The following is a 25,950-nucleotide window of genomic DNA, read 5'->3' on the forward strand; positions in this document are numbered from 1 at the left end:
ATGAGTTGTACTATATACCATAAAAAAATCTAGATGCCTAGACCCTCAGAAAGTGGTCAAACAGCCACTTCCGGTTTTATTTCAATCCAATATGGCTGCCAAACTAATTGACCAATCGAAATTCTGAAAGCATGTTGCACCAGTTCACATTATGGACTATCAGTATGAACCATTATCAGACCATTCCGTTCAGCGGTTTTCTCAAACGGCTTGACGAAAGAAGTTGTGGAAGAAAGAAGAAGAAAGAAGAAAAAACCGAACAATAAGAATAGGGGCCTCGCCCTTCGGGCTTGGGCCCCTAATTAAAGCCGCAAGCGGCGTCACCGGGGCCCAAGCTGACAAGATTCTGTTTCATAATCAATGAGGTCACATGTTAGACAATCAGGTAGCTTGAATTATCAGTAACATGAGGTCAAAATGAAGTTGGTACCATGTATTTACCTGGTTTGGTTATCAGGATAAATAATGAGCCATGTTCTTATGCACAATAATGAGATTACATAATCATATATAGCCATTTCTAATGTCAGTTACATCTTTCATTCAATGTCTTCATAATGACACTAGTACGGCAACCGAGGAGGGTCACGACTACCCCTTTTCGTTTGCCATTCTATTATTTGCTTTTACATTTAAAATTTAATTTCAATTGGCATTTTCACTGAGATTTTGACTTAAATTAAAATTGTGACTTACATTTCTATTCAAAAGTCTATTTGCACTGAAATTTTGACTTGAATTTTTTTGCATTGAGAAATGATTGAGACTTGCATTTAGAATTATACTTGTATTGGAATTTTGACTTGTATTTCAAAGTTCATTTGCATTGGGATTTGATTTGTGTTTGAATTTAAAAAAAGTCATTTGCATTGGGATTTGATTTGTGTTTGAATTTAAAAAAAGTCATTTGCATTGAGATTTTACCGTAACTAGCATTTGAATTTTCACTTTCATTGGGATTTTGACTTGCATTTGCATTTAAAACTTTATTTGCATTGAGATTTTGACTTGTATTTGCATTTAAAAGTTCATTTGCATTGAGATTTTGACTTGTATTTGCATTTAAAAGTTCATTTGCATTGGGATTTTGACTTGTATTTGCATTTAAAAGTTCGTTTGCATTGAGATTTTGACTTGTATTTGCATTTAAAAGTTCATTTGCATTGGGATTTTGACTTGTATTTCGACTCTCATTTGCATTTTCACTTTCACTTGCACTGGGATTTTGGCCTGCATTGTGATTTTGACTTGCATTTTCATTTGTTGCGCTTTGACCCTTGACCCCTGATCCATGACCTATACAGCTCGACCAATAGGGGAGTTCCATTTTCGCACCTCAGAGTAGCGAAGCGTATTCGTGTTATCTATATTATTACTGTGCTGGTTATGGATGCAAAACTATTAGGTACAGGTGAGTTAACATAATTTTTTATCGTGAGCGCATTTCAAGAATACACGCTTATATTGATGGCGAGTTTGATGCATTGTACTTATTTGAAATTCATAGACAAGGCTGCCAGCCGTATAGCCCTGCGTACAGTGCTGTGTGTAAGGGGACGCGTTCGGTTGATAGTGGGGACATCTATCAACCGAACGCGTCCCCGTACACACAGCACTGTACGCAGGGCTACCAGCCGTAATGTGAAGTACTTGGATGAATCCGCCAGTGTTGGAGAGTGTTATGTTACAATCGACAGGCAATACGTTAAATACGAACGGAGTATATCAACAATATTTCAGTGATATTTAGTCCATTCTTAAATTAATACTACTATAATATGTATAAAGATTTAGTGGTGACGGTGGCCAGTCGACTGTGCCCGGAGAATGGGTAGTAATGCAAAATTACCGGTAACATTTATTATTGATTTTACGCCCTCTGGTGTCAAGATTATCAAAATACTACATTTACGTGTATATTATGAAGTGTTATCACGTAATGAATATGTTGATGCTTTTGACCGTTGCCGTTAAATGTAACTAATAAGAACACTGGCATGTTCGGTATCAAGTCACTTGGAATAAATTTGAAATACAACATATTTTTTTTTTATTTCAGACATGGAAGATTATTTACGAACACTTGTGGAGCGCGGTAAAGACAACATGACACTGTTGTTGTATTTGCAAAAAGATTACTGTGTTTCCTGGAGGTAATAAATGTTTATGGGTTTTACTGCTAGACATTGGATTGTTTTATCTTTAAGTTAGTATGTCTAAATGTTAGAAATGTGTAATCATTTACTCTGCACATAAAGAATAATCTTTGTTTCTCTTCAATTCTTAATAATTGTTTTTAGTCTTAGTACATTAAAAAGACGCTTGAAAGATTGGAATATTAAAAGGCATGGAGAATATACACCTGATAATGTTCGAAGAGCAGTGCAAGTAAGCATAGTTTTTCATCATAATAATTTAAACAATCATATGATGTATGAGGTCGGATAAAATAATGTTATACTAAACAAACTACATTTTGTACTTTATTATAATTGAGTATAGTTTGACACAGCATATGAATGTTTTGTTTTTTTTTCAGAAAGAATTGCAAACAGCTAGAAAACTTGTTGGAATAAAAAGAATGTACCAGCGATTGAGACAACATCACCATATGCTAGTTAAAAGGTATCTTCATTCATGACATATGATGTTGACATCCATAATATTGTGTCTAGTATATAGATATGAAAATTGTTGTTCCATGTAACTGTTCATTGTTTTCCTAATGTTATATCGTATTTTCAAAATAATGATATTGCTGCATTTAATTGTTTCACAGAGATCAAGTTGAAGCTATCATGGTGGAGCAGAACTATAGTGCGATGCTTAAAAGACGCTGTGGCAGATTACAGATAGGGGAAAGGCGACGTTTTTTTTCAAAGGTAACTAAATACAAGTAATTTACTGGTTGCTACCAATGCATTTCATAAAAAATGCTTTCTTAAAAAAATCACATTTATTCCATATCAAACATTATAACTTAATTATGCTATTAAATTGCATGTTCTACTGTTTGAACACATAGTAATTTTAGGCATCTGGTATACCTTTTATATTCTTTGTAGGGACCAAACTGGTCTTGGCATTTAGACGGCTATGACAAATTGCTTGGATATAAACGGAATAAATTTCCCTTTGCAGTACATGGATGCATTGATTCCTTTTCAAGAAAAATCTTGTGGATGAGAGTACACCTTTCTAACAAAAGCCCAAATCGTATTGCACTCTATTTTTGGGAAACTGTAATTGCAGAAAATGGTAATTGATTTGTTTTATTGAAATTAACATAATGATAATATGGCATCTTGATAGAAAATAATCTCTTGTTCATCTACACTAATTGATGTGACATGGATAGTTATTAGACAGTTTTAACTTTTTAAAGCTACAAAGCTGATATCAGTGATATCATAAATGCATTCCTAGTTTATCCAAGAAGAACACGGTCTGATGCCGGAACAGAAGTTGGTCTACTTGCTCAATGTCAGATGTTTCTGCATCGAAATACGGATGTCAAGGATGTACATGTATACGGGTCTTCAATAACCAATCAAGTAAGCAACTTAGTTATTTCCTCACCAGTATATATCACATTTTTTTTGTATATGATTGTTCGTGTGTAAATCTTACTGTTATGAACCATGAGAAATTGAATGACTAATGCTTGTGTATATTATAAACATTAAGCATGGAATACACAATTTACAATTCTAGTAGATAGCTGTAAAGAACTGCTTATTAATCATGTGCAATAATTGCAGAGACATAACATTATATTCAGACAGACAGCTTGAATGAAAAATGTACCATCATGTGTCATCATACTACACCTACTATCATAATAATAGTACATCATTATGAGAAACTAAATAAGTGTTTATAATGGATGGTCACATGTGACATTTGTGTGATTACCGGTATATTGGTAAGCACAGAATCATTCTGAGACATTGTATGATAAATTTATAAAGCATGTGCTTTGAACAGTGTCTTTTCTATTTATCTTTCTTTATAATTAAATTATGGTTAAAGCTGTTTCATGATACTTATCAGGGTCTAGAAAGCAGATATCACCACCAACAATAATTGAAAAAAAAGGATTAATAATTTTCTGTTTTCTAATGCCTGGGAGCACACCTGTATGTGATTTATCCATAAACAGGGTTGTTTTAATTTATTTTACTTCACACTATTTTAACAGTGTATAGAAAGCTGGTGGGCACAGCTAAGAAAATACAATGCTCAATATTGGATAGATGAATTCAAGGTGAGATTATACTAAAAATTGTTGTATGTATGCAAGGGGTAGGTGACTAGTTTAATACCATTATAGTGATTGCTGTTTAAAATAGAATGCAACTTGCGCATTTTTTACATGTGTACATATTTTAACAAATATAACACTGGCACTATTTTGTGTTAAAATATGTATACAATTAATCATTGTTAGTTTTTAATTAATAGTTTATGGGTTTTTTTTGCCCCATTGTTAATCTGTTTTTGAGAAAGTGTTAAATAATATATGCATAAACGGGTGAGCAGAATTGTTCCACGAGTTCAGAAAGTATGAAACCATTACCAATCAATGTAGTACTTTAGACAAATCCACAAAGTATTTTATGAATTGTTTGTTGGAACACTTGTTTGATAAGAAAACAGGTTTTTCAATCATTGAAGTTTTATTTACATTTACAAATTCACAGTTTTTGTGAAATAGTTTGTCTCAACAGAAAAAAAAATCTACTTGGCATCAACAATTGGCTACTATGACAATATTTTTTACCCTAGGCCAACAATCCAAATTGTGATATATTATGATATATCTGTACCAAAGTGGTAAAATTCACAGTTATGCAGTTATCATTTATTTAATGACACCCTACCAAATAATTAAATATCACACTCATCACCTGTAGGACCTGGAATGCAGTGAACTTTATGACCCTGATATCAGCAACGACAGGTATGATGCATTATGTTGCTTTTTTCGGCTCCTAAGTGTCTCCAATTTCATTCAACAATGTGTAAATTGTAGAAGTGTCTGTATGAAATTTGTATTACTGTGTGTCCTAATCATGATGTAAACATTATGTAGGTAGAAGCTTTGGTTGCTGTGATAACTGGTTTATGGCTGCAGGTATACATGCCTTTATCTTACTACCTAAATTATTATAATTACCTATACAAATCATTCTGCAGCTTTCCTCTGTCAGTCAATTTGAACACATCTTGAAACAGTCTATGTATCTTGCTGTTTTCCTCTTAGAATGTGCCTCACAGCTGTATATATGCCTTTGATTAAGAAAGAGTTGGATGATTTTGTAGATGAATGGAACACACATCGTATACGTAAACAAAATAGAGTCCTAAGACCTTGTGGTATTCCTGAGGACATATATAATTTCCCTGAGAATCATGGTGAATATGAACTATTATAATAATACAATTGAGTACCGGTATATTTTTAAAAAGCAATACGACTTTATTCTGGGCATGGGAACTGTTATATATGCAATGTCAGTTGACATATTGTTCAATATATAGGAAGGAGATATATCTGATAAGTGGACCTGGAATATAAGATTTATTAAAAGACTGTAGTCATTTTCATTTAATTTGTTATGAGCACAGATTCAAAACATAGTAGAGCAGTGATTTGCATAAAAGAAATTGTCTATTTTGAAATTATGTTGCTCTCATTATCTGAAACTACAAGAGTTATTAAAATTAATATAGTTCAAGGCATATTGTGTAAAACCAGCAATAACTTTAGATATTGGCGTATTTTGTGATACTGCTTGCAAGGACCAATCAGATTACCACTACTTAATACTCTGAAATTCCAATAATTGATTCATACAGGCACCACATATTATCGATTACCTTTATTTATTTTAGGGGGAATTGAATGTGGTTTCAAACCTCGTCAGTCAGACATTGATGAAATTGAAAGAAGACACAATTTTTATGAACATACAGATGGTTATCTACCGGAAGATTTTAGAGAGAAAGTTAAACAATTAAATTTGGATGTTAACATTTCAAATGCAAGAGAATGTTATCTTGAACTTAGAGATCATTTTGCGTCAACATGTACATAGATAGTATAAACCATTAGCCATGGTTTTACCTTCAAATTCAACAGAATGCTGATTTAAGCACATATTGTGGTGAAAATACTTCAAAATCTGTCTAAAATTATTTGTTTTTAGTATTAGTGAACAGTATGTAAACTTTCTTAGTTCACTGTCAATCTATATTTTTTAAACCTGAAGATTTCTAAAATACCAATTTTGACTGGTTACAATAAAGTGGTATATATATATAGTCATCTGAAACTGAAGTGACTTTCGGCGAGTAGCAGTTTTTTGTAAAGTTTGATTCACCATCAGTCAAAATTAGTTTAAACTGATCACAGGATTTAATCAGGTATATTTTTATCAGTCTGCAGTAGTGGACACAGTTTAATATTTATTTGTTTACAGTTTTTAAAATTAGTTTACTTCAGATGGCAGTTACCTAGTTTAACTATTCAAAACTGAATTACAGTGTTCATGTATGGTCATCGAATCAGTCATTTCATTTTTGTGTCAATCTTATAAAGCCACTATACCCTAATCTGATCATTTCAAGTTGATTATATTTATTGACAGAAGTTTATTTCCCATGTATTAATTGCCAGTGATTAAAGTCGATATTACTGAAATCTCCAATATGATTAATTCATGTACAAATTCTGTCCTTCACTTGTGTTCCAGAATGTTAGCCTATTAATAAACAATATATCTTGTGACTATGCCACATTTCTTTATAGCTAATTTACCTACTATTGGTTGGTGTTATGTTTACACAATGACTAGTAAGGGTGCAGTTTAGTGTACGACAAGTCATTGTCAATGACATAGTCCCTGTCTAGTTTTTATACTCTTAATTGTAAACAATGAAAGATGTTGATAGAATATAATTAATGTTGCTGAAGGTCAAATGAAAACAAATCAATGTTTTGGACTCATTCAGCAGAGACTTAAAAACAGTGCAGGTTAACATACATGTATTCCACACAAGTCACAATAAGGTAGCAATAAAATAAGGGATTTATTCTAACCAAGTTTGACACGCTATTTAATAACAAATTACAACAGTTTGTAGGTGTACTTCTGAGATCAATAAACAAACACATTCACTTGCATGAACAATTTATTTCAATGAATATGTAACACATTAAAATGGAGTTTGTTTAAACAAATGTGTCATTTTATTCATGTAATACTATGAGTATGTATCTCGTATATAAAACAAATTCCATAACAATTTCAGCGATATTTCCAACATTTGATGTGGTAAAATGTTTTAGAATATATAACATATCAGGAACTGGACTTAAAATAAAATTACACAGTCCCCATTAAATTTTTGAAAGTTCTCTTTGTGCTTGTCATATAAAAGTGGAGGGGTTGTCGCGAGCATGTCCTTGAAACTAGAGTTTCTAGTGGCGTATACAACAGATTGTTTATTTACATCAAATTCGAACATGTGTTGTGTAACGACCCCTCCGGTTTAAGACATAGCAAAGAAAAAACATAGATCACAAGTAAAAGCATGTCCAAGTTGTCACATTTTAAACAAACAAGATGGCCGCCAGTCAGCCATATTTGATCAAATTGAATTGACATGTACATGTATACATTTATGACATGCTAAATATCAATGAAAATGATACATGGGTGACAGAGATATAGTAATAAGGCCAAAAATAAAAACAGTCGTTATTCTGCCATCTTTGATCTGATTATGAAACAATTTGACATGTATGATGTATGTGCCAAATACGAATGAAAATGGTACATAAATCTTGGAAATATAGTAGTAAGGCCAAAAAATCAGATGGCTGTCAATCGGCCATCCTTGATCCGATTTTGGAACAAATTGTCATGGACATGTATCCTAACATGTATAAAGTATGTGCCAAATTTGAATGAAAACTGACAAAGCATTCCAAGATACCACATTTAAAAAAAAAAACAAGATGCCTGCCAGTCATCCATCTTTGATATAATTGCGAAAGAAATTGTCATGGACATGTATTCTAACATCTACCAAGTTTGAATGAAAACTGACAAAGCATGTCCAAAATACATCATTTTCAAAAAACAAGATGGCTGCCAGTCGGCCATTTTGAATCAAATCGCTAAACCACTGCATGTGCATATTTCCCACATAAAGTACTAGGCACATGCAAAGAATGAACTGAATCGGTCCAAAGGATTCTGAAGTATGACTCCGGACAGACGGACACATGCATGGACGCACAGACGGAGACCGAATTATAAGTCCCCGTTTTCAGACTTCGTCCGAACGGGACTAATAATAGAAACATATGGGTATGTGTTTAGTAGTTATTTGGTTCTCAGTATTGTATTTGAAAGGTACAAAGGTTGGAAAATGCACATTTTGAACAGTTAAAGAGTTATTTAGAAAATGAAATCAAAGACTTTCTAATGCAGAGTGTACTAGAGGCAACAAAAACATGGTAAAGAAATAAACAATAAGTTTGTCAGCTGAGATTTGTTTACTTCTGTAAAACCATTTACAAAGGTCAGCCTTTGTCGGTCAGCCATTTTGGATTAGATATTGCAACAAAAATGCATGAACAATTTTCCAATATAATGTCTAATGTGTGAATTTGAACTTGATCGTTCCATTCTACAGTTTTGGACTGTATCCAAAAGCTGTAAATCGGGTAATTATTATGCAAATTGATAATAAACCTTCACAGACCTCAATCACAAACTTATGTCTGTAGGTTATACCCTAGCAACTATACACTGACTTTTATTGGCAGATGAGGCAATTAACATGCATAGTTTCAACACAAATTTAATCACATATGTGGAGTGGAGCACTATAGTTTTGTTGAAATTCAATGATTGTGAATGGTTCTTCAGATCCAGGCACCAGTGTAAATCAGGCGTCAAGTAATAAAGATTTGTTCCGCTGTACTGAGAACTCAATCAACGATCTTATCTGGACTTCGGAAACCCTGCTTTGAAAAATAATATGTGTATAAATAAGAATCTTTATCTTTATTTTGCTTGTAGCATGTTGAATGAATTAAAAATAACAGTCCCGTCATTCTATTTGATTCATCACAATTTAGCAGGTATATCATATACAAAAATTGAGGCCATTCCTATATAGCAATTTTTTTTTTAAATTTAAACCACAGTTCAAATGAAATAATATAAATGACCGAAAGCTTATATTATAGATTGTATCCTATGCTATGATTTTCTTTCTGGACATTGATGTTATTACACTTTCGACAAATGTTTATGTTACCATGTGTTTAGAAAGCAGGGCAAACTGTATACTGCTACAAACCCACAATCTCTCTGATATGAGACAAACATGCTAGCCTCTGTACCATTGTTAACATATGGTATTTATATGATGAGCATGAAATTGATCTAGGTATGGAAACTGCAAGAAACAGTTCTTGATCTTTATAAACAATTGTGACTCATGCTAGTCATTCAACTTTTACATTTGAAGGTGTAATAAGATTTAACCCTTACGGCAATAGTGCCATTAAGTTTTAAAGGTGTACATGGTACACAATAATTTGCAAGTATATTTGAGAAAAGTTCTGAACAATAAATCATTCCATTTTGCCCAAATTCAAAAAAGAAGACATGTACAACATACAATCATCACTGTCAATTTTACAAGTGTTTATTGATTACCAGGTACATTATGGGACTGAGCTGCATAGAAGAACCAATTAAATGCTCAATGCTGGTTGGGGGTGATCAGGAATGCAATAACTTAACACACAGCTCTATAACACATAATCAAAATATTATAATAAAACATAATACAATCATGAGAAGTACTTACAATAATGTTTGACTCACAGTCCAAACCTTCACCTTTTAATTGCTCATCAATAAGATCCACAAGTGGCTCCATGTCTGTAGAAATAGATAGGTAAAGTAGTAATAACCGACCTAACCGCAGACAATTTGTAAACATACAAATAGATAATCGTAACAAATAGTTTTAATCTAATCACAAATGAGAAACAAGAAATATAACATAATAAACAAGTCATTGAAAATGACATACTGGTAGTCCCTGTTAAATTTTTGAAAGTTCTCTTTGTGCTCGACATATTAAAGCGGAGGGGTTGTCGCAAGCGTGTCCTTGAAACTTGAGTCCTAAGTGGCATATACAACAGATTGTTTATTTACATCAAATTCAAACACGTGTTGCGTGACAACTCCTCAGGTTTAGGACATAGCAAAGAAAAACATAGATCACAAGTGAAAATAAAACAATTTGAGGTGCATGTCTATGTTATTTGTTCTAAAATTACTCAAATCTTTTTATGAAGTTTTAACAATTCAGTGAAAAACTAGAGACTATCTGTTTTTGTGTGATAAAAATAGACATTTGGAAAGTTGAAAGGAAATTAAACTAAAAATGGATATTTTTAATTTTTTACAAATGATTTTTCATCAGTATTTGTTTATATTTTTTTAAAAATGTGCTGACAACACTTTTAAAAGTCTATAGAAATAACGTATATCAATCTGATTAAGTAAAATTTTATCTTAATATACTGGGAGTTTTTGAAGATGCAAGATGGATAAAAACAAATATAAATGCAATAAAAAACATGCCGTACAATACAACTGATTGTAATGAGATTGACTAAAGTTCAATTTGAAAAAAATGTTGACATCTTATGATAGTATACAATATTTTTGTAGGGGAGTGATATGAATCTAGGTAACTTACTCTACATGTAGAAATATCCAGTCCTATAGGACTGGCAGTGTAAAGTCCTATAGGAATTGTATAGTCCTATAAGACTTATGATCTCACACACCAGTCCTATAGGACTGGCAGTGTAAAGTCCTATAGGAATTGTATAGTCCTATAAGACTTATGATCTCACACACCAGTCCTATAGGACTGGCAGTGTAAAGTCCTATAGGAATTGTATAGTCCTAAAAGACTTATGATCTCACACGCCTGTCCTATAGGACTGGCAGTGTAAAGTCCTATAGGAATTGTATAGTCCTATAAGACTTATGATCTCACACACCAGTCCTATAGGACTGGCAGTGTAAAGTCTTATAGGAATTGTATAGTCCTATAAGACTTATGATCTCACATGCCTGTCCTATAGGACTGGCAGTGTAAAGTCCTATAGGAATTGTATAGTCCTATAAGACTTATGATCTCACACGCCTGTCCTATAGGACTGGCAGTGTAAAGTCCTATAGGAATTGTATAGTCCTATAAGACTTATGATCTCACACACCAGTCCTATAGGACTGGCAGTGTAAAGTCTTATAGGAATTGTATAGTCCTATAAGACTTATGATCTCACATGCCTGTCCTATAGGACTGGCAGTGTAAAGTCCTATAGGAATTGTATAGTCCTATGAGACTTATGATCTCACACACCAGTCCTATAGGACTGGCAGTGTAAAGTCCTATAGGAATTGTATAGTCCTATAGGACTTATGATCTCACACGCCTGTCCTATAGGACTGGCAGTGTAAAGTCCTATAGGAATTGTATAGTCCTATAGGACTTATGATCTCACACACCAGTCCTATAGGACTGGCAGTGTAAAGTCCTATAGGAATTGTATAGTCCTATAGGACTTATGATCTCACACACCAGTCCTATAGGACTGGCAGTGTAAAGTCCTATAGGACTTGTTGATTCCTATAGGAATTTACATAAAGTCCTATAGGACTATACATGTCCTATAGGATTTCATGAAAAGTCCTATAGGATTTTTTAAAATCCTATAAGATTATAAAAATCCTATAGGAAACTTTTGTAAGGGATAGTCACTTATAAATAGTGAAAGTGTATCCAACCATGGAGGTATAAACTGTTTATACCTCCATGATGAACATAATCTCATCTTTATTTCCTGTACTACCAGAATAATGCATTTTCAGAGCTAGGGTGATTTACATATGTACAATGTCAACATTAGCAGATTACTAGTGTACATGTATGTATAGCTTCTGTTACTCACTTTTATAAAGACATAAATGAACTAAATATACCTTTCAGTTTCAAGAGTCTGCAATAGCTGTTGCAGGTATGCTCCTGGCAAAAATTGTTTAAAGCTTGTTGTGACATGTTGTCACATCCAAAGTACCTAGCATAAAAAAATTTAACAATTATTTTGATTGTAACTATTGTGGTTGCATATTCTAGAAATGAGTGAATGGAATGGCAAGGTATAATTCTGAGAGGCAAAATATGTTAATTTACAAGGTTATATATTGTAGTGCTAAACTATGAAATACAATATGAGGTTATTACGAGGATACCTCAAAGTATGCAAGAAGACAGTACAGTGCAACAGCATACTGTCTGAGTGCATACTTTGAGGTATCTTCAAAATAACCTTATTATTATACATCTTTTACTTCCTAAGATACATCATGGGAATGCAGAAATCCAAAAACAGAATCTGCTAACTTCTTTGTGTGGATCGAGTCCAGCCAAACCCCGGTGGCAGCCATGTTTGTTTTTATTATTAGAGGACGCTTACGCGCGCAATCATACCATATTTGGAATTCACATTTCCATATATATGGAAGGATGAAAATACCCTGTAAAATACCGCAAAATTACAACACGCTGTAAATTATGGCGTTACGGTGACAGATGTATAATAATATGTAATATAACTGATGAACAGTATAAGCAGAGTACTGTGACTTAATGCTTAGCACATATTATTTTGGTTATGTAATAATAATAAAATAATAATTTAGTGTAGATTTTGCGAGTGAAAATATATATAAAAAAAAAGTACTATAACTATATGTAAATAATCAAATATGTGTTTAACCTTAAAACTTTTGGGAACCCAACAAGAAGTAAACAAAAATATTTTAATAACTTCACTATACATAATGAGATAGTGACGGTACAAAACATAAGCTTACAGTTCTTGTGTTTCCAAATCACCAACTTCCCAAGTTGCCATTGAAATGTCAGTCAGTGAGAGACCAACGCCTGTAACAAAACATTAACATGTCAGTCTGTACTATTTGTTCTATTAAAGAAATATAGGACAATAAAATACTACCAAGATTTGAAAAGGCGTCAAGCAGTGTTCAGCAACATACAATCATCTACACATCATGATTCATTAATAAATTTAAAAATAAAACAAACCTTGCAGATCAGCCACCATCAATTTACGGTTGTACTTATGATATACAAAATGGCAAAAAGCTGATATTTTTTTGCCATGCTCTGTCTCAATTAAATCTTTGTATACTCTTCCGTCATTATTCATGTACTTAACAAATTTTCCTTTTAATTTTTCTTCTAACACGTACACATGATGACTATTGTTGTCTTGTATCATATAACATGGAATGATTCTGATAAGAAACATTAACAACAATGTGTTCAGTAAATAACATTAAAAAAATCTACATTATCATCACTTTTCATTCATGTTCACAACTTGTAATGACAACATTTCACATCTTTGAGTGGACGCCAGAATATGTTGCATGATGTGTTTATGAAAATTTTAAATAAATTGATCAGTAAAGGTAAGTCTGACACTAGAACCATTAAGATTTTCAGGAAATTAATCACAACAAAGTTTACAACATGAAGATAATACTGCATATGGTACTTGTAATACAATTACTGAATGTATATCACATCTCATTTGATAATACCTTGGCGCTTCTCCAAACTCTTTTGGGATGACGTCTTTGAAATTTAAAGACAACATTCTTGCTGACATTTGAGATTGCACTTCCTGTATGAAAAAGAATATGATCAAAATTAGATCCCATTCCACAGCCAATTAATTTTAAGAGCTGAAAAACTTTCCTAATAATAACAAAAAAAAGTTAATGACTAGATATATGATAATTTAATTGAGAAAATAATGGTTACAATTCACTATATTATTAAAAAGTTACACTTAGTAGTATAGCTAAAAACCAGCAATACAGGAAAAAGTCTTTACCTTTTTAGTCATAGAGATGATAGCTTCATTCTTCGATTTTGATAAATGCGGCTTATAGTGGATTTCATACATTGTTCTTATTGTTGAATCCTTGTAAGTCTTAACCACATAGGCCAGAGTTGTGTCCAACACATTTGATGACAACAAGTCACAGTTATAACAGTTTCTCATTCCCCCTTCTCCAATTAAGGAAGTTACTCTGTATTTGATGGGAAAGGAGGTTTCCTTCCATTTTATCCCATCAGATGTTATTTGCACTAAATACAGGGAACCAGTAGAATCTAGTGATAAAATATTCAAAAACAAACATACAAGTTAATTCACACTTCCATATACTGTAAAATGCTTTATGTTTGCTTTTAATTTTTTTTCATTATTTTCACTAAATTATTTTCATAAAATTCAGCGAATATACCTTTTTTCCTATATTTTACATTCAGCAAAATCAATGAAAATAAACTGTATACTAAAATAAAGTAGTTAAAATTTATTATATTATATCTACTATATGCTCTCCACCATCTATATTAATGCTAGGAACTGGCATGCAAATGATAATATAATAAATGTAGCAGATTTAACAATAATCACTATATAGGTCTCTCTTTATGTATCTATAGCCTTGTTCACACTTGCTGACAAATGGAGGGCACTTAAGACTACTTTGTACATATTTCTTATCAGTGGGCTGAATCTCTATTCTGTTCAGCATCATATGTGGTAATTTATGTTTTACATGGCTTTCACACCTTTTCACCTAAACATTGGGTTGCTATCAGGGATAATTCCCAGTGTTTAACACAGAACTCAGGGTTAAGACTAGCCTTCTCACTCTGAGCTATTGGGAAAATCTTAATAATTAAAAGTAAATGAAAAAGAAATTATATTTCATTACATGACCTGATAAAGAATGTAATAACTAGTATTCTAAATCAACATTTTACTTACAGTTTTTCTCAAGAGGAGTACATTGCAGGCTTTTGCCAAACTGCATGAAATGAGTTAACCCTACTGCATAACAAAACAGTAATTCAATTTTAAATTTAGAACAATTTTCTTCTGTTTAACAGCTGCATGCTCCAAATAATTATAATAATAAACAATAACAAAATTGATTACTAAAATATATTAACTGATAATCCAACTATATGAAATAAAATCTGCAATAATGTTTATAAAATGACATAAAGCCGATCTGGATGTGAGTGAAACATGCAGAAAAAAATGAAATTGGTTTGCAGGTACTCAGTAAAAACAACAATTTATGTGAAACTTATAAAATAGTAAATTACGTTACCAATTTGAGTTCGAGCCAAATTAAATTGTTAAACTACTGAACATGTTACTGCACATATGTGCAATGCATTATGGGAGAGGAATGTTTTCAGTATATAATGGAAAATGAAATATCATAATGAATAACTTAATTATTTTTTTTTTTTTGCATCTTGATGGTTTGAACCCATAATAATGAGCATAAAAATATAATGGGAGTAGTAAGTATGAAAAAGATGACATAACAACAGGGGAAAACATACTGTATTCACTTATACCCAAGCTTTCAGATGATGTATAGGTTATTATAAATGACAGATCAATTTTTAACTCAGGTTTTCCCCTGTTGCTACATTAATAGCTTTTCAGAGAATAGCAATTTGATTAGTCTTTCAATGTACTGGTACACTAAGTTGCATTCCAACTTTGTATTCAATGCAGAACACATCTTACTTAGATACTGAAGGGGAAGTTTAATTTTAGTAGGGATTACCGGTAATATTTGAGATACCATATATTCACAGGACTCTAAAATCACAGGTTTGTGATAGAAACAATACATTTTAATGTTCATTAAATTAAAATACGGTAGTCAGTGAAGCTAGCAAGCATTGAAAATAGTTGTGAATCACCAAATCAAACATACCAAGAATTTTCATTATTGTATGCACACAACAGTGTTTATAATACATCAGAAAAATCTTCTAAATTTGATTTCAGGATTCTGTTGGACAATATTTCTCATGGATTGTACAAAATTCAAAGTTATTATCAATGCTAACAGGCGTCAGTGAGAGGGTTTCTACAAATCATACAAAGTGATAATGCAATATATATAGATATCTCTTGGTGCACCTTGTTCTATTTATGCAAGCATCTGAGGTATCGTGTAATGGCAATGATTTGATTCTAGTTGCTCAGATTTTGCGCTCCAACTTCGTTTAATAATCCAAGCTCAAGTTAAAGCTCAGGATGGTGCTCAGGTTTACTCTGAGCAAGCTCAAGTGGAAGATCATTACATAACTGAACATCTGGGTGTCTACATCCATGATCATGATCGATCATGTTTTGACCATCAATGACTACAATTGTTGACTATAATCATAACCGAGAATGATCTGATTCCAGAAACACGCATGGTCATTGATGGTAAAACAAAATCTCCATATTGTTATGTGAGCAGCAAACATGATCCTTCATGGTCTGCTAACATTTATAGTTGTTTTGTTCCTGTCCCTGTATTGTCTAGCTAGTGTCTTTGGACTGGCTATAATCCAAATAAATTATGGCTTACTTGATGACTTTGGTACATCTTCACTAAGAACAGCTCTCTTGACATCTGCAATACAACAAGTTCATTAGTACTTTGGTGAGATAAACACCAGACATGCCAAAGAAAAGGATACATTATATGTGAAAGAAAACAATTCATGCAGTATTGCAAAGTTAGTGTGGTTATTATGACAGCCGATACAATACAAAACATTATGTCTTCATGACTATTATGGTAGACACTTATATGAAAGACATGCTATTCAAACTTGAGCCAATTTTCTGAATGAGATCAGTCAAGTCATGCCAAAAATACAGCCCTGAAACAGAATCCATAAAAACCAAATAGTGAATGCTGACTTTTCAGGACAAGAATAACCACATCTTAATATTATAAATAGTTTAGGCCATCCACAATGTGATTCCATGCTTTATTTAGATGAGGCATTGTGCATTGATTGTTGCCTCTTCACCAATTGTTCTGTTCTGCTTAATTTGTTTTATGGTTTAATTTAACTTACGTGATAATTGTTCTATTTCCAGTGATTTGGTGTTGGATCTTCTTTTCACACCTAAATAATTTACCACAACTTAGCTTATTCCTTTTACACATTCATCTAAACTTCATCATTATGTATTATGTATATGCAATGTTGGTTTAGAATAATGTAATAATAAAAGAGAATTGCCTGTTATTTTCTTCCCAAAGCATTTCAAATTGAATAGTATTTGTTCTGCTCACCTCAATGTACTTTATTCACAATAATAAGATCAGGACAAAATAAAAACATTCTTACCGTGAGTTTGACTTAAATGTAACAGCTGTGCTGAAGCTGAATGTTCTGTAAGCGGAAACAAAAATAATCAAAATGAAATTTTATCTTGAAAGCTATTACATACAAAATAAGGCAAGTTTCATGGAACATTTATGCTATACTCATTGAATTTATGCTATACTCACCGTTTTCAACCACATATGGATTATTGCTATTAACTTCAGAACTTGTGGGTTGAAAAAGAAAAATGTATTAGATTTAATATCCAATGAGACAATAAAGATTTTTATGATTGATCTTGAATAAAAGTCAAATTTTCAAACGTGCCCCAAATAATATCATTATTTAAATCAAATGAATATTGCTGCACACATTACTTATAACTATATAGTTAATACCTTAATAAATCATCATCATCGTCATCTTCATCTTCATCTACATCTTTTGATTCCTGAAATTGAATAACATGAATGTTACTCAAAAGTAAAAGGTTAGCTTCTCAATATGAAATTTTGTTATTTTAGGGTCATCAAAAAAAGGCAATGAACACCTTGCAATTGACAAATGTATGATGTAGGTTTAAATACATGAATGACCATCAAAATTATTTCCCTCAGAAAATACCTTCTTGGAGTGGTTTTTGTTCATGTAAAACATTATATTACCTTATAAACATGAAAACAAGTTTTCCCCTGTATTTGATAATCTTCAGTGAATTCTGGTCCTAAGACCCCACCCATAATTTTACATGAGGTACCGGTAATTTGAGGAATATGAAAGTAATCACAGCAGCTTGATTTTACATTTTCTACTGTTAATGGCTGATTGAATGGGACCTATAAACAGAACATGAATATTAGTGCCTGTTATATATAGCATATATAGCATAAAAATAAAAACATTTTAAATAAACAATATGACAGACTGAATGAATGAAATAGTGAATGAGGTCTGACTGCTAGCATTAATAAAAGTTTAAAATCTATAGTTCCAAAAAAACCTTGAACCTGGTGCATTTTTACAAAACAGATACAAGCCAGACATTTTGAATCAGAACATGAATATGTGTAACACAATGTATGTATACACAACCACAATAAGTTAAAGCAAGCCTGCGAATAATATTCATTAACAAATTTGCAATGATTTAGTCATTTAAAATCAGATTTGTGAAACAAATTCACATGCATTATATACCAAATGTACCAAATTTGAATTAAATTTGTCCATACAGTTCCAGTATGATTGATCAATAAATTTTCAACATTATAAACTGCTAGTGTTCACCCATCATAGAACAAAAGTGCATACTGTTAGATGTATGAATGATGTTTAAATGTGATTGGCCCATATATACACTCAGAAATAGCATGTCTTAAAAACAACATTTTGAATCTGTTCTGAACAAACAGATGGACACCAAAACACACCTTCCTGATTTGCACCTGACAGGGACAAAAATATCACAAAATAAAAATCTTAAATGTATGGTGACACTGCCTGATAAAAAGTTTAAGTATATTTTCCAGTACAGGGCCTATTAAATTCCAGTGATTAAGTGAATAAAATTAGAGTTACACTGTATGTTGAAGTGACCAGTGACTAAACTGAAAATAAACATAGTAAAAAAAATTAATTGTTGATATGTGTGAACTACTTCTTTCTCACATGAAACTAATGGTAATAATATAGTGCACAAAAAATATAAATCGACCAAAAAAATAAAATAATTAAACTTACCAAGACCTTCAAACCTGGGCATTTGCGGTACTTTGACCCATCGAACATCAACTTTGTGATTGTCAGAGTCTAAAACAAAAGAAAATAAGGTACTAGTATATATTGTCATTGGTGGTTTAAACTGTCAACAGTCATGTACATCCAAGTATGACTTTGACTGTAGGCAAATCAAAACTAGCTTCCTATATATTGGATGACTGAAAAAATCTACAGTTTGTATTTAAATACTATTGCTTAACATTAACTGAAAGTTTTATCTATGCCAGATCATTAACATATAAACTAATTTGACCACTGAAGCATCTTACATATATGTCTTTTTTTTCTGCCAAAACTGTTGGTTTACCAAAAATCTAAAGGAAGACACACCAAATATGAAAGCATCTCAAATAGTTGTTTTAAATAGTCATTTAGGCCAGACTTTTTTTATTCCTTGTTTCTCAAGTTTTTATGAGGCAATTTTTTTGAGGAGGGCGAAAAAAAAAAAAAATTAATTCTTTTTTTTCATTAGATTTGTGTGATTCTCAAAGAATTGTAAATGAGATCATTGATCGGAGAGAAGAAATGAAATAAAATGTTATTCCATGTATAACCTTGTTTCTCATCTGCGCGAGACTTCGGTACTTTGATCATGATACTCCCACGCAAATGCAACTTGGATTTGTTAAGCGGCGAGCGGTAAAAATTACACTGAAATAAAATTTTATTTTTATTTCATTTTCGGCTCCTGTTCATTCGGCGGGTTCGCGAAATATGGGATAATAAAAGTCTGGCCTTATGAAGAATTTTGTTCCACAACAGCCAACATCTAGTTGAGCTAAAACAGTTACTAAATCTACTACATCAGATGTTTCTGGACACATTAGTGCTTATAATTACTAATTACCTTTGGACATTTCACAAGTTCTCGCTGACATGGTCTTCGTTTGGCTAAGTTTTTGGCCCGAATATTTTTTTGCTTATTTGCAATATCTCCCCATGTTTCTAGAATAATAATTAAAGAAAGCTTAGAAAGAACTCCGGTGTGCTGAGAGTATTGGAGATACATTAAAATTAATTCAAAATTTAAGATTTGCTTTTCAAACAAGAAGCTTGGCAACCAATTTGAAATTGCTATTTGAAATGCATAGCATGAAAAAAATGTGATTCACATTAATTATCAAAATTTATAATACATACAGAAAATACATTTGATTGTTCATCCATGGTTTTTAGTTTAATTAGTTCCAGAGCACCTCTGCAATGAATTCAATTTGGTAAATCTGTTTTTTTAGATATAAGAAATAGGCTAATAATAGATAATCAATATGCATGTTTATCAACATTAAACAAATCATGGATTACTTCAACGGACCAAATGAATTATTATACAAATTAAGCAATTATTATGCTTAGATTTAGGTCTGTATATTGTTTCAAGGTACACATGTACAAAGTTTCATTATAATGTGATGATTAATCCTAACTAAATTAGTGGAAAGCTGAAAAGTAAATTAGGTAAATATTATAGATTTATATAAACCTAAAACTAATTTGATCATCACATTGTGTTAGAGTAAATATGTACCAAGATTCATGAATTAAGACAAGTCATTGTCAATGACACGTCCCCGTTCCGTTCATATTTGAGTGACATATACATTCAAAGCAGATCATGACCGAAATGCACCTGCATATGTACAACACATTGTGCTAAATCTGAACAAAATCCATCCATGCATGACTGAGATCCGGTTCTGGAATTGTGAAAATACGTGATTTTGATGCATTTTCGGCCTTAAAATGGCCATCATTCCGCTATTGTTAAGCAGATCATGAAACAAATGCACATATCTATTTGTGACATGATGTACCATGTGTGTGTGAAGTTTGAACTTGATCAATCCAGACATGTCTTGGATACGGATCCAGAACTGAATTCTTTAACAAAATGGCCGCCAGTCGGCCATTTCGAACTTGATCCGAAAAAAAAAGACGTGCATCAAGGTCCTATTATGTTTAATGTATGTACCAAATTTGAACAAAATCCATCCATGCATAACTGAGATACGGGTCCGGAATGGTAAAAATGTGCGATTTCAATGCATTTTCGGCCTTAAAGCGGCCCCCATTTGGCTATCGTTAATGAGATCATGAAACAAATGCACATACATATTTGTGACATGATGTACCTTGTGTGTGTGAAGTTTGAACTTGATCAATCCAGACATGTCTCGGATACGGATCCAGAACTGAATTCTTTAAAACAAAATGGCCGCCAGTCGGCTATTTCGAACTTGATGCGAAAAAAAAATGACGTGCATCAAGGTCCTATTATGTTTAATGTATGTACCAAATTTGAATGAAATTTGTCCATGCATAACTGAGATCTGGGTCCGGAATGGTGAAAATGTGCGATTTCAATGCATTTTCGGCCTTAAAGCGGCCCCCATTTGGCTATCGTTAATGAGATCATGAAACAAATGCACATACATATTTGTGACATGATGTACCTTGTGTGTGTGAAGTTTGAACTTGATCAATCCAGACATGTCTCAGATACGGATCCAGAACTGAATTCTTTAAAACAAAATGGCCGCCAGTCGGCTATTTCGAACTTGATCCGAAAAAAAAAATGACGTGCATCAAGGTCCTATTATGTTTAATGTATGTACCAAATTTGAATGAAATCCGTCCATGCATAACTGAGATCCGGGTCCGGAATGGTGAAAATGTGCGATTTCAATGCATTTTCGGCCTTAAAGTGGCCGCCATTTGGCTATCGTTAATGAGATCATGAAACAAATGCACATACATATTTGTGACATGATGTACCTTGTGTGTGTGAAGTTTGAACTCGATCAATCCAAGCATGTCTCAGATACGGATCCAGAACTGAATTCTTTAAAACAAAATGGCCGCCAGTCAGCCATTTCGAACCCGATCCAAAAAAAAAAATGACGTGCATCAAGGTCCTATTATGTTTAATGTATGTACCAAATTTGAACAAAATCCGTCCATGCATAACTGAGATCCGGGTCCGGAATGGTGAAAATGTGCGATTTTGATGCATTTTCGGCCTTAAAATGGCCGCTATTCGGCTATTGTTAATCGGATCATGAAAAAAATGCATGTGCATATGTCCCATATAATGTGTGATGTATGAGTGAAGTTTGAACTTAATCGGTCCATGCATGTTCGAGATACAGGTGATCACGGACGCACGGACGCACGGACGCACGGACGCACACAGGGCAAAACATAAGTCCCCGTTTTCGGACTGCGTCCGAACGGGGACTAATAAGTACTGTCACAGACCATCTATGTACAAAGTTTCATTGAAATGTGGTTAGAACCAAAACTTATGATTTATTATGCAAATTAGGTAATTAATATTATCTGATTCTAACTCAAAACTGAACGGGTCTGTGCATTGTTCTGGAGCATCAATGTACCAAATTCCATTGAAATGGAATTAATTAGTACATGTGATATTAGTGTAAAAGCCAAAAATTAACTAATTATGCAAATTAGTTGATAAATATGCACACAGGTCTTTGGATTGTTCTAGGGCATCTATGTACCAAGTTTCATTGAAGTGTAATGATGTAATAGTACCTGAAATATCAAAAGCTGATTAATTATGCAAATTACGTAATTATTATTTCACATATCTGTCTGTGCATTGTTCTATGTATCTATGTACCAAGTTTCATTGAGATGTGATGATCAGTATCTGAGATATCAGTGGAAAAGCCGAAAATTGACTAATGATTATGCAAATTAGGTTAATTATATGCATGGATTTGTACCCAAAACTGATCAAATCTGTGCATTAGTCCAGATCATCTATGTACCAAGTTTCATCAAAATCTAATGAATGGCTCTTTAGATATCAGTGGATAAATTATGAATGATTATGCTAATTAGGGAATTAATATGAACAGATTTTAACCCCAAACTAATCAGGTTTGTACATTGTCCTAGAGTATCTTTGTACTACGTTTCATTGAAATGGAATAATTAGTACTTTAGATATCAGTGTGATAGCTTAGAATTGGTTAATTATGCAAATTAGATAATTAATATGTACAGATTAATCAGGTTTGTCTATTGTCCTACAGCATCCATGTACAAAGTTTCATTGAAATGTGATGATTAGTACTTGAGATATCAGTGTGAAAGTTGAAAATTAATTAATTAATATGCATAAATACTCACCATCCATCATTCCTGCAGATGTAGTTGTAGATGTAGCACCAGAAGATACTGTACAAAAAATAAACATTTTTACTATTACTGTCTTTTAGGTAAAATTATACAATTAGTATTATGTTTAATGCTTATAATATTCAAACCAAAGCTCCCAAATACATGCAATGCCGGGTATGTATTTGAAGAGCAGCAGTTTGAGTGAGAATGTTAAACCTTGGTCATTTGTATGATGCATATCTTTTTTGTGAAAGATATTTTTTTTTTATTTTAAAAAACTTTGAAAAATAATATTTTGCAGCTTACAAAAAGAACTGGGAAACTCACCGATTTTTTTCCCTGGTGTATGGTGATTAACTCCATGGCCACAAACAACACACTCTGTTGGAATGGCCACATTATTTTCATAGGCTTTGCATCGGCATTTTTTACATGACCCAGCACACTAATAAATACGAACAGACATATTGCACCACATAATTATCGATAGCCAAATAAAGTGTCTTTGAAATTACAAAGGACAAAAACCTGAAGTGTAATATACTTTTGTAAAGATATATTCATGAACTTACATGATCTCTCGCCACACATTCGCAAGTTCTACATCTATTAGATGCGGCACTTTTTCTGTACTGATTGCAGCCACATCCACACCCACCACGAGGGATACCCTCATGGTCCAAATCCATAATACTATGAAGCAAAACAAAATTAATCTAGTTGAAGTTGCATGTTGGAATATTTCCCAAAACTTAAAATAAAATATACAGTACTAGACTCAATAAAAGACATTAGATAACATAAAAAAAATGTTTATATTCATGATAACATCCAAAACCCCTTAACATATTGTGTATTAATTCATCATTCTGAGCATAATATTGAGAGTGATTTGTAGGTCAAGGTTAATAAACAATATTTGCAGATTTACTTATATAGAATCAACACGTTTGAAAGAACAGACAGAGCTGTAACAAAGGCAACATATTATTTTGGGATGGAATACAATGACCATGATTGGTATGATATTGTAAATGCCCAATTCATGAGTTATTGTGGGTTTCCTTAAATTTTTTGCCTACACAAAATTAATTATAATAATAAATATACATTGTATGTATCATTGTATTGAAATTTAAACAAATGTTGGCACAAGCGTGAAATACTCTATATCTATATCAGTTAATCATTATATGACAACACATAAATTATCATTTTGTGTACATCCACACTCGTACATCTATAGTATTGCTGCATTTCTAAGCTTGCCAAATGAGGGCGCTATATATGAATTGTAAATATGAATATATGAATTGTAAACTATTGAACACAGGAAATAGTAAATAAATAGTACAAATCACAGTTTTTCAACGGTAAAGATAAAATTTCGCACCAATTACGCCCATTTAACATCGGAGTGGCGGTTTACTTTATAGTAATATTATTGGCCTACAATGTCTTCGTCGGGGCCGTTTACCGGCTGTTGACGTGTTGACCAACATACCCAGCCTTATATAATACTTATTCAAATAATAAGTTGCAGATCTGGGTTTCTGAGATCACAGTCACCCTAGTAGAGTGACTGTTCTGAGATTGAACACGAAGCAGACTTGAATGTCATTTTCAGTTCATTTTGTTATCGCCGGCAGGGTAAATTATAGTTTTGAACGTCGTGGGATTATTGCCACACCAGATGAATCCCGACATACACGATCTGTCAATCACGCAACGATGGAATGGACAAAATAACTACCGCAACAATAACAAATAAAACAAGAGAAAAAAACACGGAAACACAAGAAACGACAAGTGAAAGCAAGAGCTACAGAACGGCAACCATGTACATTGGTTTCTGGCTTCATCAACTGTTATTACATAGATCGTCTCGTTATAAAAATAAATAATCGATTCAGCCTCAAATGGCGTGCACTCGTATTTGTACTCTCGCGACAACAAAATTGTGTTAACTCACCTATACCTAATCCAGAACAGTGGTTTACATACACAACACGAACACGTTTTACCAATCTTCAAAATGGAACTCGCCGATTGGTCGAACTGTATAGGTTAGGGGTCAGGGGTGAAAGTGCAACAAATGAAAATTCAAACGCAAATGCAAGTCAAAATCTCAATGCAGGTCAAAATCTCAATGCAAGTGCATGTGAAAGTTAAAATACAAATGCAATTCAAAATGCAAATGAACTTTTTCAAAATGCAAATACAAGTAAAAATCTTAATGCAGATGAATTTTTAAATGCAAATACAAGTCAAAATCCCAATGCAAATGAACTTTTAAATGCAAATACAAGTCAAAATCCCAATGCAAATGAACTTTTAAATGCAAATACAAGTCAAAATCTAAATGTAAATTAAGTTTTAAATGCAAATACAAGTCAAAATCCTAATGCAAGTAAAATGTTAAATGCAAATGAACTTTTAAATGCAAATACAAGTCAAAATCTAAATGTAAATTAAGTTTTAAATGCAAATACAAGTCAAAATCTAAATGTAAATTAAGTTTAAATGCAAATACAAGTCAAAATCTAATGCAAGTAAAATGTTAAATGCAAATAAACTTTTAAATGCAAATACAAGTCAAAATCCCAATGCAAATGAACTTTTAAATGCAAATACAAGTTAAAATTTTAATTTAAGTCA

The 25,950-nt window shown here is 32.6% G+C and overlaps 2 protein-coding genes across 3 annotated transcripts; one reads left to right on the forward strand and one right to left on the reverse strand.

Moving 5' to 3' along the window:
• The first annotated feature begins 607 nt into the window (after window positions 1–607).
• Window positions 608–6,706, forward strand: LOC100370556 (uncharacterized). 2 transcript variants are annotated; one of them, XM_085496344.1, is made up of 11 exons: window positions 608–1,411; window positions 2,060–2,153; window positions 2,301–2,388; window positions 2,540–2,625; window positions 2,780–2,882; window positions 3,066–3,258; window positions 3,427–3,554; window positions 4,202–4,267; window positions 4,917–4,963; window positions 5,267–5,418; window positions 5,899–6,706. In XM_085496344.1, exons 1-11 carry the CDS (start codon window positions 1,387–1,389, stop codon window positions 6,099–6,101), a joined length of 1,185 nt encoding a protein of 394 aa, XP_085352470.1. In that variant the 5' UTR covers window positions 608–1,386; the 3' UTR covers window positions 6,102–6,706. The 2 variants fall into 2 exon arrangements, with proteins under 2 accessions (XP_085352470.1, XP_085352471.1); XM_085496345.1 differs by lacking the exon at window positions 5,899–6,706 and adding an exon at window positions 5,096–5,137 and having other exon boundaries at window positions 705–1,411; window positions 5,267–5,306.
• Window positions 6,707–7,071: 365 nt separating this feature from the next.
• LOC144342335 (uncharacterized) lies at window positions 7,072–25,914 on the reverse strand. The gene is made up of 18 exons (XM_085496343.1): window positions 25,265–25,914; window positions 23,865–23,985; window positions 23,620–23,737; window positions 23,302–23,349; window positions 19,988–20,085; window positions 19,102–19,170; window positions 17,760–17,812; window positions 17,547–17,587; window positions 17,383–17,427; window positions 17,107–17,157; window positions 16,608–16,652; window positions 14,039–14,319; window positions 13,743–13,825; window positions 13,222–13,433; window positions 12,990–13,059; window positions 12,096–12,190; window positions 9,898–9,971; window positions 7,072–9,040 (listed from the first exon to the last, which is right to left on the reverse strand). Exons 2-18 carry the CDS (start codon window positions 23,979–23,981, stop codon window positions 9,008–9,010), a joined length of 1,533 nt encoding a protein of 510 aa, XP_085352469.1. The 5' UTR covers window positions 23,982–23,985; window positions 25,265–25,914; the 3' UTR covers window positions 7,072–9,007.
• Window positions 25,915–25,950: the final 36 nt, after the last annotated feature.

This window comes from Saccoglossus kowalevskii, unplaced genomic scaffold, assembly GCF_978046115.1.
Source record: "Saccoglossus kowalevskii unplaced genomic scaffold, keSacKowa6.1 SCAFFOLD_170, whole genome shotgun sequence".
NCBI classification, from domain to species: Eukaryota; Metazoa; Hemichordata; class Enteropneusta; family Harrimaniidae; genus Saccoglossus; species Saccoglossus kowalevskii.

Coding starts and splice junctions, on each gene's coding strand:
- LOC100370556 (XM_085496344.1), top strand. CDS start 1,387: ATGGATGCAAAACTATTAGGTACAG. Junction 3,259..3,426: donor AACTGTAATTGCAGAAAATG/GTAATTGATTTG, acceptor ATGCATTCCTAG/TTTATCCAAGAAGAACACGG. Junction 5,419..5,898: donor TAATTTCCCTGAGAATCATG/GTGAATATGAAC, acceptor TATTTATTTTAG/GGGGAATTGAATGTGGTTTC.
- LOC144342335 (XM_085496343.1), bottom strand. CDS start 23,981: ATGGATTTGGACCATGAGGGTATCCCTCGTGGTGGGTGTGGATGTGGC. Junction 23,738..23,864: donor AATGTGTGGCGAGAGATCAT/GTAAGTTCATGA, acceptor CGTATTTATTAG/TGTGCTGGGTCATGTAAAAA. Junction 17,588..17,759: donor GATGATGATGATTTATTAAG/GTATTAACTATA, acceptor TCAACCCACAAG/TTCTGAAGTTAATAGCAATA.